This window comes from Manduca sexta, chromosome 27 (genome assembly GCF_014839805.1).
Source record: "Manduca sexta isolate Smith_Timp_Sample1 chromosome 27, JHU_Msex_v1.0, whole genome shotgun sequence".
Lineage (NCBI taxonomy): Eukaryota > Metazoa > Arthropoda > Insecta > Lepidoptera > Sphingidae > Manduca > Manduca sexta.
In genome coordinates, this window is record NC_051141.1 from 1,394,325 (window position 1) to 1,412,587 (window position 18,263).

An 18,263-nucleotide genomic window follows, 5' to 3' on the forward strand; every position below is an offset into this window, starting at 1 on the left:
CGTCCTGTCGGGTGCCGGCGCCTCATATGTAAGGCTGCAGTAGGCACTAGTTTTCCCTAATTTGTCCCAATTTGCTAGGCAACCGGCTAGGCGCACTCATATTTGCCCGAAGATTTAATTGAGTTTTACCCGCTTCGGTAATTTTGTTTTGTTGTTGGTCCGATGTACCGACAACAAAGCATTCCCACGCTATGTAATGTTAGGTACTAGGTTCCATCCTTATGCCACGCAATCGACATAATATTATGTGAGTTTTCCTATTTATAAAAACAAACGTAAGACGATCTCGTAACGCGCAGCGTGTAAAGGTCGATGGCGGGCTTCGCGCTCCGTCGGCGTTGTATGTGTTTACGTGTCGAGCGTGAACTATGGTAGCGTGTCGACACGTTGTATGAAGTAGAGTGAGTGGCCAGTGTGGCACAAGCTTGACAGAGATGTGATAGTGAGTTCGCTAGAGTTGTTAGAGTCGGTACGCGAGTGCCCTCGCTCATTGGTTTACTCGCGGCGCTACTCGCGTCTTAGTCGCTGTGAAGGACCTCATTGAATAATAAAATAAAATATTTAAAATAACGTAACTACTAACTGATACAACTAAAGAACTTTGTGCATGACAAGATCTTAGATTTTAGGTTTTTGGTAACGAGACAGATGTTATTTTCATTACCGTATATATTTTTGTTAGAAATGTGTCTATTTCTTATGAATTTTAGTCTTTTGGTCGCATTTGTTTTGTTAATGATATATTTAGGGTTAATATTGTAAACACCCTTGACTCCGCACTGTGTTGCCAACATTATAACTAAATATTAAATAATTTTAATCGGATAAATAGTTATTAAAACCAATAAAACAAAAGTTGTTGTCGAAAATAATCGGGTGAAATAAATCAAATTAATAATACAATAAATCAATGTTATTAAAGTAATCGTAGGTTGTCTAAAGTAATAGATATGAAGGCCGTCGTAGTGGCGTGTCACGGGTTCGTGGCGTCGACGTTGCGCCATGGCATTACTTTGTGGGGGAACTCCTTAGCCAGGGACAGGGTCTTTAAGGCGCAAAAGGAGAGCGGTAGAATACAGCGGTATTCAAGCTATGGTCAAGATTGAAGCATCAGAAAGTTGTTAACCACACTTCTTATCATTACAATTGTTGACATTTCCATGTCGGTATATTTTTGGAATGGCGGTAATTGTGAATTTGCAATACATACTTATTTTTAGAAAAGTATAAAGTATCCCACCATACATTACGTAAAAATCAAAAAGTGTGCATTGTTCCTTCGAACACCAAATTAAAGCGTGAAAGCTTATACTGTTTGGACCCTAAAATTTTTACAAAATTCAATAAAGTCGCTTAATTGAATACAATTTAAAATAAGATTTTCCAATTTACTTCAAAATAAATGTTATTATTCTGTTATAGAGTATTTAAACGATAGTAGCCTCTTACAAATAAATAATTTAATTTGATTTGAAAGGTTCACTAATCTTAATCGTAAGCGGTTCAGTATTTTAGTTTCTCTTTCCTTACACTTTAAACGCGTTATCATAAGACAATAACATTTTGTTTGGCGGCAGAAGACAAACATGGTGAGGAAATTTACATCCCTACGAGTACCCCTCTATGAATTTTGATAGCACCTAACTGTATGAAGTGTAATGTGACATACGAAGAACCTAACTTTATTAATTAGCAGAGGAGTAGCGTACAACGCGTGCCCAGCAGTGCAGTCTTTAGATCGGTATTATACGGGTACATGTACTTATTTACTTGTAATAAAAGTACAATATTATAATACTACTACCACTACTACATTACAAATAATAATAAAACACGATTTCAGAACTTTTAAACAATCCGGCTTCGAGAGCTCAGTACCAAATATGTTATTTGTATTTAAGGGAGTCTGATCGACGATAGCCCGGTTCTTTATAAATAAATAAAATGCTTTATTCATGACGTAGGCGAACATAGCTCTTTGCACTTATGATAAGTGCATGAGAATATTTAATTATTATTTAAATAAAGTAGCTTATACATATAATGACATTTTATATTGGACATAAAATAAGTGACGGACTATGGAAATAAACAAAGAAGCTATCTCAGGCCGGTAGGAATGAAGAAAGAAGATGTACATAATCTTAATAAACATAAAGATAGGAAGGCGCCGTCATTCTCACCGGTGAGAACGATAAAAGATCTAACCTAGCTAACCTACCAGCCTCTCACAACTTTCCCTAAGTGATGACTACCCGAAGAAGAAGGCAGAAAGAAACTCAGGGTCAGCTAATAGAGACCAGATTTAAAAAAATCCTATTAGATCTAGACCAATCCATTTCAAATTACATCTGTTTGACAAAGTGGATTAGCATTTGGTTCCAAACGGATTGCGATTTTGAAAATAGCTGACAGTTTTTCTGTGTTGCGTCCAGACAAGTAGAGTTGTTTTTGGCATTTGGCATTATACACGATTTTATTTTATATCTGCACTTTGTATGACGCAGTATTTCATCACAGAGCGCTGATACTCTAGTTGGGAGTAGAACGGACTGCTGAGATGAAGGTCCGCAGGTTCAAACCTAAAGGCACGCCCTCTGATTTTCTAAAAAGTTATGAAGGTATTCTGTGTAAATTATGTCAATACACATTATACACAAAATACCTTCTTGATATGATAGAAAAGTAATGTGTTAATGATATAATGGTAGAAGGGACTCGTGCTTAGAGTTAGTTACCTGGTTTTATACTAATTTGACATGTTTTCCACGCAACATACTTTTTCAAGTATGTTGCTGAAACGATTTGAATGTTAGTTTTCACGATCGACCGCTTGCGCAGACGTCAGTGTCAGGGTTTTTGCGGGGCCTAATGCCCGATAGATCGTGTTACAAGGCACAAGCACACGCACATACCAACTCTTCTAGTGTTTACAGAAACATTGTCCAACTGAAGCTCAATTAAAGCGTCAGAGGATCACGATAGAGGGCGGCATGGCCGCGTGCGCGAGCCGCGTGTTTACTCGCGGCGGCCTTACAATAAAAATAAAAAACCCGCGCGCGCGTTCCATGCGCAAATTATTTCTGACGTTCTACTCTATTTTGTTTTCACGTGGCGCAGTCGCGGATTGTGAACAACTACAGATATTTCAACACAATAAATTTATCAGTCGCGGCGCGTGACAAGTGCGGTGTGCAGTAAATATAACACACTAGTCACTTGTTTATACCTACGTGTGAACGGAGCGAGGAGCGTGTACCGCGCCCGCCGTAACCCTTCTTGTCCTAAAATGTGATAGAGTGCGAGCCTGTTGTCATATTGGGATAAATTCTATATTCCAGTCTAAAATAGAGCAGAACACCTCAATATTACTTTACCGGACCTAGCGATCGAATGCGACATGTCAGTACGGCTTTCGTATCGTAATACAAGTGCGCAACCGAGCCCGTTAGACAGCTGCACACGATGCACATTATGAGCAGTGCGATGTGGGGCGACAAGAAGCGGTGCCCGCGTCAGGTTTCAGTTAAATTTTATTATGTTTTTGTACGAATATAGAAAAATCCATACTTTTCAAACTAAGTTCGAGTTCTGTAACTCGTAAATGATATAATGTTTGTTTACCTCGTGTAATTACTCATTGCGTAAGAGTTGATTCACGGCCGCGTAGCATCACATAATCGCATTAATTTCATTCATTATTCGGGCTCAGTGTGTAGAGCTCCAATATTTTTATGTAGATAATTATGTAACTTTTTACTGGTTTTTCAAACAAGAAGCATGTGTAGCGATTGATCTCGGGGGTATTAGATCATGTCCCGAGTCCCCCTTCCGGCTACTAAGGTCGGTCGTCTGGGCCTCTTGTAAAGGCAGTTTGCAACGATTAGCTTACACATTATTCGAGACTCTCCCACCCTCACACCCATCACTGTAACTCCTATCATCCTGGATTCACATAACCTTTCAACTATTACGTTGTAGTAATAGATAAGTACCAACTACAACCAAAACCATTACGGCGAGCGACAATTATTAAGGCCGCCCGTCACTGGTCACTGGATAACTATAACTCGATACTTTCGTGTCCACAATTCCGTCTAATCGCGTTAATAATACCTAGTCTTGCCATAAATATTGTAATAAAGAAAAAAGAAAATTGTTAACTGCAAATAACATTTATTACTTTTACAGTGTGTCAGTTTAATACATAAATATAAAACAATTAAAAATATAAAAAGCTTATTCGAAGTGGTCTCCATTGGCTGCAATACAGTCCTTTAAACGATGAGGCCAGTTATCAATAGAAGCACGCACTCTTTCCATGGGAAAATTCTTCACTGCCAATCGTATAGATTGTTTTAGGGACTCAAATTATCATGGCGTTTAGAGCAAGCTGTACTCTCTAAAACTGACCACAAATCATAATCCAGCGGATTAAGATCGGGACTAGACGACGGCCAGTCTTCAGCTCTGATGAAGTCCGAAACGTTCGATTCCAACCAAGACTGCGTGGACCGAGCTTTATGACCCGGCGCCGAGTCTTGCTGGAAGGACCATACTTGGTTATTGAACATGGTGATGTTAAGGGGCTTAACTACCTTCTCAAGAATGGTATCTTGATACACTTGTGCCGATGTTTTGATACCTTTTCACAAAAATATGGCTCAGTCACTCCTTCATAGCTAACACCCCACCAAACCATCACTGAAGTCGGATAATGTCCACGTTGCACTCTGTCGACTAATTGGGAAGCTTCCTTAGAGCTTTGAGCATAAATACGGTCATTTTGTTTGTTAAAATGTTGCTCAATTGTAAAAATTTTCTCATCCGTAAACAAAATTTTTCTGTGACCTCCCTTTGCGTACCGCTTCAGTAGTTGTTTCGATTTTACCACCCTATTCTTCTTTAAATTATCAGTTAAGAAATGGCCAGTGCGTCTCTTATAGGCTGCAAGTCCTAAGTCATCTTTTAAAATACGCGACATGGTTCTAGGTGCTATCTTCATTTCCCGAGATAAAATCTTTTGCTTTCGGACAGGATTTCTTCGAATTCTTTCCCTTACTGCTTTGACCACCTTTTTCGTACGAACACTACGTGGACGGCCAGATCTTTTCTGTCACAAACAGAGGAGGTCTCATTGTACCTATTAATAGCCCGGTACACAAACATTTTACTAATACCAAGTGTATGGAGAGTTTTAAAAATTGCATTTGGCTCCATACCTACTTTGTGTAATGCTATCACAGCGATTCGGTTCTCTTTATCACCCCACACCATTTTAATATCGCAAAATATTTTACAATGTATTGGCGCCAAAATGAGAAAACACAATGAACAATCGTATAAAAATGACAGATTCGAAATTCAAATGTAATATTTTTTTATAATTAAGTGTAACAGTATTTATGGCCAGACTAAGTATATTACATCAATTTGCAGACTGCAGTTGAAGTTGCGCGCGCGCTGGCGTGCACGTGATGAGACGCGCTTAGCGATCACTCACGCGCACTTCATGGGGATATTACACCATGTTATTATTTTATATTGATTATTCGTCTTGGTTTTTAGTCACTCATGCAAGTCCACCACGCCTGCCGGCCGCGTTGCGGCTGGCGCAATTAGTGACCGCAACTGTGTTACAATTAGAAAAAAATGCTGTAAAAGCATTCAAGAGGCCGAACTTCCCACTCAGCACTCCTAAACACTCGCACTTACAAGCGACTCGAGTCTCAATGAACCGTTATCCAGTTGAACGGAAGCTATTTTAACGCACCATGGGATATTTTTACATCAGCGGATATCGGACGTTCAGTGCTATCCATTGATTGCGACAGGCGCGAGTCGATTGCCTCACTATGATCAGTGGCGGCCGAGCGGCGAACGGGGAGCCGCGGCTCGCGCGAGGCCGCGTGATAAACTGGTGGTAGGTACGCGTAAACACACCGAGCCGCGCGCTTCACCGCGCTTCACATGTCCGATAGTCGCCACCCGCCGCTAGTGCATGTCGCAGCGTGGTGGCGCGGCGACAGCGTGTGAGGCGCGGACAAGGCGCGGGTGCGGCGCCTGTGCAGTGTGGCTCCGTGCGACCTTCACCTCTGCCACTTTATCGCTTCCTCTATTTTGAGAACGGCACGTCACGGAACGGCCGAGCGTTATAAGTTCTATATATAGTCAGCATGTTGCCTGTTATGCGGATTAATGAATCAAACTGCTTTATTAATGGTCTCATGATAACCGTTTTACCCTTGAGACTGAGAGCGCTTTCACGTTCGTTGTAAATGTGTATTTTAAGTGACGCGCGCCATAAGGGAATCGTTGTAGATACCTACGTTGCTGTAAGGCCTTTAAAAGTGAAGCCCCGGTTGTCATACTGTAGATAAATTTCATTACCAGAGCTGTGAGATCGGGTCGAGACGCCGCGCGGCGTTTCTGTTGTGTGCATGGCTCAATCTTCCTAGTCATATCGCCGGTGCGGGGAACGTGAGGCCGAATGTCCCTCTCTCCGGATCCATGTCTGCTCATAATATTGCTCGGTGAAACGCTTCCTGTATATAGGCATCATCTAGTTTCTCTCGGATTTTTTTGATGTACTAGCAGATTGTTAAAGTTCGTGAAATGTGCGTGCAGTCACGTGAGGTGTGCTCGGGCGGCGGCGCGGCAGTGGCGGTGCGGGAGCGGGGAGTAGGTGCAGATTCTCTAATGTTTTATTTTCATTTGTTTATACGCCCACAGGTAGCAGGGAGTGTCCATTTCGTAAAATTAATAGTGTACAATCGTAGTGATTACAGTTTGTGCATTTCGGAGGCGCGCAGTTATTTTCACGGAAGATTAATTGTCTCCTCGGCGCGACTTTAGTCATTAAACTCGTGTCACATTGACACGCGCCGAGCGGACGCACAAATAGCACGCGCAGCGGCGAGTGGCTAGCCTGCGCCCTGACACGGCTGACACACATTCGCGAGCGCAGGGCGCGGAGGATGGGCCACTCCGCACTCGCGGCGGTCACGCGGACGCGCCGCTCTCATATTCACCGGCCACAATAATTTCACACAAGTGGGTGTCGCTCGTGACCTGCCTAAAATGTGAATCATGTGATTTGGCACCAACGTTGGCTCAAACGGTACGTCAACTCTGACCGGTTATTTCTGACGGCGTGTTGTACAGTACGCTTGGCAACAATGGCGCTTGCGCGAGTCTGCGCGACCTGCCTTGTGTTAAACAACATGCAGATACGAAGAGGCGCCCCGACTCGGTTCCGTATTCACTGACGCGAGCCTCGCTCACTACGCCTGTGACAACAGCAGGTGTTGCGTGACACAGATCCTACCGCACACACGCGACGGTTGGACCGGCAGATCTTCAGGGAAGCTTTGTGTCGAATGTTCCTCGGTACCGAAACACTAGTGCTCTGTGCCCCATGACCAGTGCCCGTGCCGCGCGCTGGCCCACTCGAGGCCAGAGGTTTGCGGACACTTACTGGCTGACTGAGCTCAGCGAGGCGGAAGTCGTGCAATCATTTATATTGTTAGGAAATAATAATAAGTAATAAAAGATTCGCTGCGTGACGTCACTCGGCGACGCGACGTCTCGTGGCGGGCGCGGGCGGTCGCCGGCGCGGCGTCGCACTGATCCCCACTGTCCCCGTAGAACCTCCCGACCGTCACTGACCGAACCCCCGCCTCTACATCACGAGAGCCTGGCACACGTATTACTTCAACATTTCGTGCGTAAATGTCTACAGTGGAGCGACACCGAAGACCTTCGCGATTGAGGGAAGCTTACAGCGACATGCGACATTCGATGTTTTATTACAAGGTTGTGTGTGGTGTGTCGGGTCCTTATATACATACATGGTCTTGTTTTAAAAAATCCTAGTAATGCTTGACCAAACGATTTCAAATGATGTGTGTTTATGCATATGCGAGTTTAGATGAAATTGCAGATCTGCTTCTGGAAAGAAATGCTTTGCGATTTTGAAAATAGCTGACAGTTCTTCTTTAGTGCGCCATGACTGCGGACGAGATAAAAATTTTGAGAAATAAACTTTTTTAAAAATAATATAGGTACTACTGCCCGAAATGTATATGTTCTTTTCTTTTAAAGCAAAAAGGCTATAAAATTTACCATGGCCTATAAAAAGTATAAGAGAAAGCTAGGAAATGTGGAAAGGCAAGTAAATTACACGGCCGGTTCTATCGAGTCCTTCATCGACCTGATGTGGACCACCTTATGTCCGAATCTTAGCTACTGTTGTTGTACTGGCGTTTTAGTAATCTGTTTGGGGAAACTGAAGGTTCAATTTTTGACATAACCATTCAGCATGACGATAACCTGTGTTAGTCCTGATTGTCGATTCTCTTCATGGGCTGATATGAAATGGTACCGACCACATCTCCGAAACTCTCAATTGGTCGTTGTGTTGGAGCCGGATTCAGAAGGCAGAATTGCTGGACGCTGAATGCATTATAACAAAATTCCTCATTTTGAATCCCAACCACCTATGGTTTGGTTCTTGAGCGTTGCTATCGGATGTTAATTATTTTTGAAATATGTATTAAAAATATTTTTTTTATTCAGTGAGTTATTTATGTGTCCTTCCAATGTCTATTTTAAATACTGTTTTCATGGTTCATGTCCCATGGTAATCTATATATATAAAAATGAATTGCTGTTCGTTAGTCTCGCTAAAACTCGATAACGGCTGAACGGATTTATCTTATCTTGGTCTTGAATTATTCGTGGAGGTCTACGGAAGGTTTAAAAGGTGAGAAAAATTCGAATAATTGCCGGGAAAATCCTCAAAACAGCATTTTTCTATTTCCCATACAAACGTTTTCTAACTAATACGTAGAGTCAATTTGAGCTTTATTGCTATTGTATAAAGTTCACTGTTGTCTAAGCAATGTAGGTGTGTTCCTAACATCAAAGCAGTGTGCGTTGGAGCACAGAATATAATAATGTAATGTCGCGTTCTGAAACTCAACAAAAGTGATATCGCGGACCCGACTAAATTGAACAGTCACAAAATTTAATATATCATTAGTTATTTGGTTGGCTTCACGATATTATTTCTTTTGTTTTACTTTAAAATGCATGTTTTCGTTATGGACAATTTTGAGCTACTTTTGTATATCTATACTTATAATAAATCTGTAGAGAGGTCAATTCTGTACATGAAATATATTTCCAAAATAACTGGGGGTGATTAGGGATCGATACTAATGCCAAAAATGCAATTAGTAAAATTTTTGTCTGTCTGTCTGTATAACCGTTATAGAAACAAAAAGTACTCGACGGATTTTAACTTAACTTGGTACAATTATTTTTCATACTCCTGAGCTGGTTATAGTATACTTTTCATCACGCTACAATTAATAGGAGCATAGCAGTGATGGAAAATGTTGGGAAAACGGGAGAAGTTACTCCATTTTTTAAGCTTCCGTCATTTCTTGTGCAACCTTAATGGTTAAAAGTTCCTTCGATTTCACCAGGATCCCATCATCAGACCCTGACCGGACAATCGGACCACCTGCATATCACCATAAATTAAAAAAACATCCCGACAAATTGAGCACCTTCTCCATTTTTGAAACCCGAAATCCACGCGGGCGAAGCTGCGGGCGAAACCTAGTGTTTTATATTATTTCCTTTTTATGTTTTTGATTTTTAGAAACATAACTGCCTGTTGTATATAGCTGAAGAGTTTGTTTGTTTGTACAAGCTAATCTCGGGAACTACTGTTGGAATTGAAAATTATTTTAGTGTTTGTTGAGAAAGGCTTTAGGCCTAACATCACGCTATGATCAAGGCGCGTAGCATCAATAAAAAATGCAATGAAAATTTATTCTACTACTAAAAATATGTTATGACGTAATTGTTATTCCTAAAAACTTCTAAAAAATATATTACAATAGTAAGTCCACCGCCGCGCCACATCCGTCTGGCTGTTGGAACGCGATAAACTCAGAACTACCCAATGGATTTTGATAAAATTGTGTATGAAAATATTTTGAGACACTGGGAAGGACAAAGACTATTTTCTAGGGCAAATATAGTATAGGGCTTAAATTCCGGAAAACTCTTTCACGCCTGCAAAGTCGCCACCAAAAGCTAGTATATAATAAAAATAAATTAATTATTAAATGTCGGTATTAAAGACACTTATGTCAATATAACATTAGGGGCTTATTGAACTCCCACCTCCATAACGCGGCCCGGCAGCTCGCTTTAAAAAAATGTTTTCTTTCTGTTATTATGCTATTACAGAAAGAAATTAAATACGTTGCCTTTTGTTAGTACTTTTATTATTAAAATCATGTTGTAATTTTATTAAAAATATTTAGGGTTCCGCTATGCACTACAATTACACCGCTCTGTGTATTATATTCACCAAGCCGGCACTTAAAAAGCTGATTTAAGCTACATCCAGACGGACGAAAGAGTTACGGGTTTAGTTAACTTCTAAAACCGGGGCAATTGCCGCGGATGTCAGTGGCGAGTGTCAGTGGCGTGCATCCATGCGAAGCGGGCTCGCCGCGGCCGGGACGCCGCGCCGCGCCGCGAGTATCCATCTGCACGGAAATAAAAAAAAACGTTACGGCGTGAAAGGAGCCGGCGCCGAATGTAGGTCGAGTCGGAAATAGAGCAGCCTCGACATTTTCAAGGTATTCGTGATTATGTGCCACGTCAGCGGCCGTAAAGAATGGGCCCGTTAATCGCGCGCATTCGCCGCCGCGGCGCGGGCCGTAGCCGCGCCCGCGCCCGCGCCACGCTCTGCACTCAGCCCCCGACGCTGCACCAGTCCACAGCCTCTATGCGTACACGAGACTCTATCAACATGGTTGCCATTAGTGACTAGTTTTTAATTGGGAAAATGATACAATATGGAAAATGTTTTTAATAAATTTGATTACAATCGTGCGGCTTACCGGTGCACAGAAATATATGGGATTTGTTACGGCAACCCGTATAAATAAATTGGAAAAAATACATATTTTACACAGATTACGGCTTACAATAATAAGCTACAAGTTCACGGGGCCCTATTCCGTCTATAGGGACAAATCCAAATTTTTGCGATAAACGGCGTTCTAATCAAAGGACAGCTTTAATAGCTGTATAGGTAGATAGCTGAGTTTTTTTTCTCTTCTATCTGTATAATATAAAGCTATCAAAGCTGCCCTTGGATTAGAACGCACGTAATTGCAAAAATGTCGATTTGTCCCTCTAGACGCAAATTGGGACTGCTGTCCTAAATATTGTTTTTAATTTATTCAAATTTATTTAATTTTAGGTTCTCCAGCAGATTATACATTGAATTTTTTACAGATTAAATTTAATAGTTATGCAAAGACATTTATTGCCTTTTTGACTCTCTATAAAAGTCAGGCCCCAAGCGGTTGTGGAATTTCACGACATCGTTATCTTTAGCATTTACGTAAAAGACCACTACTGAACACACGTCTTCCCTAAATATTTCCCGCCTAACCTGTAAGAAACGGCCTGCCTTCAGCGGGTTACTGCATCTAAAAAGGTCCACTTTGTAAGTAGGCATCATACAGCATCATGGGTAGGTTTCACATCGTGCCATGCGAATAAACAAAAGACAAAATACCGAGACGTAGTCGGCACCAACATCACATATTCCTTACTTACAGCCACAAGTACAGCAGCGGTACATTTTTATTGCGCATTAAGCAATTCTAGGGTCGGAGACATTACACTAAATGTCACGTAGACTAAAAGGTAAGCGGAGGGGAAGAGGCTGGTTGGGGCAGTATGTTCAGACCGGCTATAAGGTTGGCGTGTCAGTCTCAGCGGCTCGACTACGCGCGGCGCGGCGCCGCCCACATATCCATGAACATTGTACAAACAACAGCGGTCGAGCCAATTATAATGCAACTACAATCTCATATAATATTAACTCTTAAATAAACCGAAGCAATCAAATTAAATCACCGTATAATTTCCCACGTGACGCAACGGATTCTGGCCCGAGCATCAGTACCAATAGCGAAAGATTTTTCAAAAGGGAACCCGACGCAAGATGTTTTTGCTACAGTTAGGTACCACACGGCATACAAGCAGATTAGTTTTAACTCTAAAATTAACCATCATTAATATTACTATATTATGCGCAAAGGTTATGCGACTTGAAACGTTTGTAGAATCGAAGAATACTCCTACATACCTACCGATAACAAGTTAACGTACATATACATAATACTTAATTCTCAAAAATAACTTTGTTAATATATGTCTGTTAACAAATACTTACCTAATTCCTCAAAGAGGATAGCAATCAATTGTTTACATAAAATTAAAGGGTAAAAAGAAAGGGTCCACCTAAAATAAAGAACCCACACTACACACAATCACTAATTATACATTCTAGATTATTACATTCAAGTTACCCTGAAGTATACATGCGCGCACACTTATTTTTACGTAACACCAAAAATTTAAGACAGATACACCGCGCTGCGTGTAAGAGAGACAACAATATCGCAAAGACTATGGCGTGAGCGGTTCAGTTTGAACACTACGAGGCGCAAGCACTGCGCACGAGTTAAGTTACCCATATCTAACGAATTGATAATACGAATTACCGATATCGTTGAAGTATTGATTTAAATGAATAAATATTAGATAATTTGTTTGAATATACTATTACAATTCTAGTTATATTATGATGTTTGTTTTTTCATTATTTCTAATTAATTAGTGAAAGGGAACCCGACTCGGCTTCTATGGACACATCGCCACTGCAGGGCAGTGTTATACCATATAGCCAATGCCCAAACAGGCCGGCTAGCAGTTCTGGTAATCTCACTTGGAACCATGATATTATTTTCCACTCACCTAGTTTACGATGAATAATAATAGGCATAGTAATTTGTGTATTTAATGCGATCTTATCAAAGACTCTTACGTCAGATTTGTGATAAATCATTTTAGTCGATTAGATAAAACTGCGACGCGACGCGGCGCTGTGCGACAAGTGGAGCGCGGGCCGTGGGGGCTGCTCGCTCACTCGCACCTGAAACAAAACAAATCACTAAGGGAGTAGTGAATACACTCAGTACTCACTAGTGTCAATTTATTAGGCTGCGGTATGGACCAGACCTCTATTGCTAATAAATTACGATAAACAATATCTAAAACGTATTGTTTTATCGTACAGACAAAGGAATGTGGACATAAAAGAACTGTTTTCACAGCATAGAGTTATAAAACATGTAGCTAATAGAGTTATGTTGTGTCAGCACACAGGGTTGCTTCATAGTTTAAACAAAATACGTGAGCTGATGTTGGACTGACTTTGTTTTATTGTAGGATATTTGGATTTGCCCAAACAATGGCGAACGTACACGCACGGTGTAAACCCGTCTAATAGTGACCCGGGTGTGCCTCGTGTATAACTTTATATCCATTATCTCGAGTATGCATTGTTTCAACTGGTGATGGATAATCATTTTTTGTCAATTGATACACTATGTCGACGGGTGCAAAGTGAAAAAAGTTAACTACAATTTTGAGATTTTTTTATTATTGCAGTAACTAACTAAAATATCATGTTCTACAACATGGTAAAAACAAAAATCAAAATGTCGCGCAATTTCTAGTACTTTTGTCAAGTAAAAGAAGATAATATGTACTCATATTTTGTAAAATTGTACGATGTGACTACGGTTAACTACCGCTGGCCGTTATGACGCGGGACGCGCGGGGAGCGCGCCGTCATTCGTACTGAGCCATCAGTCAAAAAGATATGTGCGCAATTATGCTCTAAAGTTGATGTATTTTCAATTGATCACAGTCACAAACTAATTTTAATACATAGTAACTGTTACAGTTATTGTCTATACTGAAATTTATTAACAACTGTAATATCTCGATAATTAAACATAATTAGAAGAAAATAAATATACTTGTAGATGCTATATGAAATATTGAAACGGTAATGAAAATTTCAACAAATTTAGTTTAAAATAAACAAAATGGGAGCATTTTTTCTTATTATACGCTCTCCTGAAAACTAGCTGTTTTGTATATAACTCTTTTTACTTTGCACCCGTCGATATGAGCATCGAATGCAGCGGAGTCGTATGCCGTGTCAAAGATAAGCCCGGTCGGGTGACAATATGTCGCGTACCATCAGTCTAGGAGACATCGGCATGACGTTAATCATTGAGTACTGTGTACTGTACACTGTGCTCAGCAGTGGGCAAGTATATTGACAATGTTTGTGTCGACTCTAGCTTGGCTATGGAATGTACCGAGTTTGTTTGCTCAGCGCGCGCCGATACGTTGTGTTGCTGCTGCGCCGCGGGGCCGGATGCATTATATTACATCACATTATTAGAGCCTGATTATATTAAACTAATAATTGTATACTTTCAAACTTTGCATAAGATGAGTGGATCTATTAAAATATTGAATGTGTCATGTCGTGACGATTAGCTACCATAAAATTATTATGTACCATATCCTACTTCTGTCCTATTCTATCCTTCAAACTTTCATCATGGACTGTCCTCTGGGGTGTGCACTGTGAGGTGTTACTTAAAGTGTACTTGTCATGCTTAGTAGCGTGGGCCCAGAACAATTACAAGCAGGCGTGAGGTATACTTCCCGTATCGCTCGCGTTGTCATGGCAACTTGCACAACAGGTAACACAATAATATTATATTCTTTGATCCGGCCAAGAACTGGGTCTTTTGTAAGGGCTTTTATCTTATCTCATAACAACTGAACGTCATACAGGAGTTGTGGGCGACCGAGTCTCAGTATCACGAATTGAATGTACAATAATTTATTCGGCTGAAATCGACGGCAGCCGAAAACAATCAGTTACAGCTATACATGTCCAGTAAGAAGTGGCATCATGTAGGTTAATGAACAATAGAGAGCTGGCAAACGAGTTGGAGGGTCTGGACGTGAGCGCACCCTGCTGTCGATAAATATTAAAACCATAGGAAATGTGGCTGCGATACTGATGAATCCTTAGGTATGCGATTTATTTACCTTTTTAACAATTTTACCGATGTACGAAGTGCATCACCGCTACTTACAAGTTATATGCACTAGATGAAACTGGATACATGCGATTTTTTTTGCGAACATTGTACTTTAACGAAACTCAATGGATTTATGCTTATATGTGTATGCGTGTTGCGCGGGCGGCAACCGTGCGCAGCGCCACCACGCCGTGGCGACCCGAGCTGCGTTGCATTAGGCACAGACTACAGTTAAAATATTTGGCAGCTGTTCAATGATTGATCACGGCGCGCCGTGGCATGTCCGCCGGCGGCCTGACCCACGGCGCGCCGCTTCGCGCTTAAGCTGCGCCCTTTTTTATTTACTGTATTTAATTTTTTGTTGGTTATCAAATTGTTGATTGGCATTGGTTGATGGAATCCTATCGGGATTCCCTTCGACCTTGCTCGCCATAACATTGCGATTGCGACACAAATAATATGAGTTTATTTATTTGCATTGCTTCGGCAGTTTTCTTGATTTTACCGACGTTAGAGCTTTTTACTCTGACCACAGGATAGTTCCTCACAACTCTAGATGCATGTACAGGCGTTAATAATAAGTCATGTTATTAATAACAATAAGTATTGTGTGCTCACCACGGAGTTACTGACCGGATACATTTTTTATGTGAGCTATCGGTGACAGCGCAAGAAAACTGTAACATTTGGCACAGCTTTACGCGCTACTAGATAGCCGAGCCCACCACCTACAGTCTAGAAGGTTTGCTTAACTCATACCGCTAACATCTGCTTACATCTCAAACTCGTAATATCAATTACCTACTGCAAACGGCGCTGTGCTGGTTGAAGAACGCGTCAAAAAGGAGGGGCACAACGCAGTACGAGTAACCATCGCTAATAAGTAATAGTAGGTATTCCAAGCTTCGTGGCAATAATCAACCTCAGCTCAGAGGATTGGTTCCAGCACAGCACGAAGTTTAAGATAACGCGGCGTGTATGTCGAGAAGTTTTCAAGGTCGCGGCGTGTTTGACCAGTGGTAAATTCCACCCGGTCAGCCACGGCCGCGGCAACGGTTACGGTGTTTCCCAAGAAACGAAATTTAATTGCACGTCCGTACTCGCTGCTATGCCGCCGCCGCACGCAGCTCGCCGACCGTCGCCGCGCACCGCTACGATTATGTGAAATTATGTCACATTGGTAATACTGAGAGTAAAGTTGTAAACAAGTGTGCCGGTGGCGCCACCTGTAAGGTTTGTTGGCACGAGTGACGCGATCTCCGAACGTGGTCGTCACGTGCCGCAGGGCCGACTGCTTTGCCGATATGGTTGCCGCGCGCCAATGACGAGCGATGCTGCTGCGTCGACACGGCGCGCTCACCCAATCGCTGCGAACTACACTTTGATCCTAGTGCGTACATGTGACCGGTCCTTACATTTCTTTTTATTTAGTTTGTAGGAATCGTTTATTCATTTTGTTTCTTTTATGTATTTTTTTGTTAATTCTTATAAACTTTGACAGTGCAAAGTTCCTCAGTGACACTGAAAATGAATCGGAACGGTGAGTTTGCGTGAAGTACGGAACATGTGCCTTATTTGGTACGCGCCAGTGGCGCCTCAGCGGACTTTGTGCGCACTAAACACTATACTACTTTGCCCGGATCTTTACAATAAATAACATAGATGGCTCTGTAATACAAATACTTAATATTTAATACATTTATGGTAAAGTTTCACTTCCTTATATTAGACCTGATAATTACACGATATTAAGGTGGTAGCTCAAGGTCCATTTTCATACATTTTGTTTCGGCTTTAATCTGGGTAACTAAACAAGTATTGGCAAGTAAAGAATTTAAATTCACGTCTAGTTAGTGATTAGTTCTCGCAGTTGAAAGAAAAATGTAAAATAATTAATAATCATGGATATTTCTGCCTTTAAAATTTCGTCATATTAAATTTTAAAGGCCGAAATATCCATGATTATTAATTATTTTACGTTTTCTTCAACTGCGAGAACTAATCACTAACTAGACGTGAATTTAAATTCTTTACTTGCCAATACTTGTTTAGTTACCCAGATTAAAGCCGAAACAAAATGTATGAAAATGGACCTTGAGCTACCACCTTAAAAGGAATTTAGTGCATGTTAAATTGTTTATTTATTTTGAATTGCGATTATAAATTTGTTTACTTTTTGTTGACCTGCATCACATACTGCAGTGAGTTGGCATCGGCAATAATAATTATAATTATCGGAATGAAGTGCAAGCAAAGAGGGGCATTAATAAGTACTATCAAATCATAATTATACGTGAACAAATATGAAATAAATAATGAAAATAAAGTACGTCCGTCGGCAGGCAGCCTATTATTATTTTCATTGGATGCGCGAGGCAGTGGAATGAGATCCAAATTGCGTTCCTAGAATCGTAGTACATGATTGCCTAAATTGTGAAAATATTAAATGATCGGATGGTCGGAGTTCGGTATGCGGACGCTGAGTCTGCGCGCCGGACCGTAAGGGTTGTGTTTAAGGGTCTATCCTGTGGAACCTCTTTCTCGATTACATTTTATAGGGGCTCAAGCGCCGGGGCGACTATTGTCAAGGGCGCTTTTACTGACGATATCGTCTTGGTGTTTGATGGGGGCTCCATGGGAGAAGTTCAGAAGCAGGCCAATGCGGCACTGGCCGATGTGCGGGGTGGGGTGTCAGAAACAAGACGAAATTACTATTTGATGCAAACCTTGTCCTGATTATTAGGAATACAACAAAAAAGGAATCAGTAAAACTGCTCGAGCCGTTCTCAATTGATACTCTTACATACATGTGGCAATTGTTTATTTATATAGATACAATTTATAAAGGAGCGAACATAATATCATGGTTCCCCACATAGCTCAGTTTTCAAAAATCCTAGTTAAATTTTGCCAAAATATTTTCAAATTATGTGGATTTCAGCGTCTGCGACAATACACGAAATTGAATCTTTGATAATTTCTCTATCGTGTGTCCCAACAATGGTCAAATTATTATCTCCATGAAGTATATAAAACAAAGGAAAATTAAAGTACATTGTATTGTTTTTATTATTGCAACAAATTAGCTAATCCGTCCCATATTTAATATAACATGTGAGTTTTATAGTTTTTTGTATTTTGTTATATGTAGTTTCACTTATGGCCTACTACATGTTTTATAACTATTTAGTTTTTATTACCATAAAATATTACAATAAAACTTTCTTTTCATAAATTGAAGGA

At 40.8% G+C, this 18,263-nt stretch overlaps 1 protein-coding gene across 8 annotated transcripts in view; it reads left to right on the top strand.

Moving 5' to 3' along the window:
- The window catches only part of LOC115451266 (hepatic leukemia factor), an 88,966-nt gene that overhangs the window by 36,619 nt on the left and 34,084 nt on the right, over positions 1 to 18,263 (top strand). The window contains exon 1 of one of the 8 annotated variants that reach the window (XM_030179514.2): positions 16,402 to 16,560. The exons of the other annotated variants lie outside the window; for them this stretch is intronic. Within the exon in view, the coding sequence (XP_030035374.1) occupies positions 16,548 to 16,560 (13 nt within the window). The 5' untranslated portion in view covers positions 16,402 to 16,547. Of the gene's footprint in view, positions 1 to 16,401; positions 16,561 to 18,263 lie in introns of those variants that run through there. 8 annotated transcript variants of the gene reach the window in all.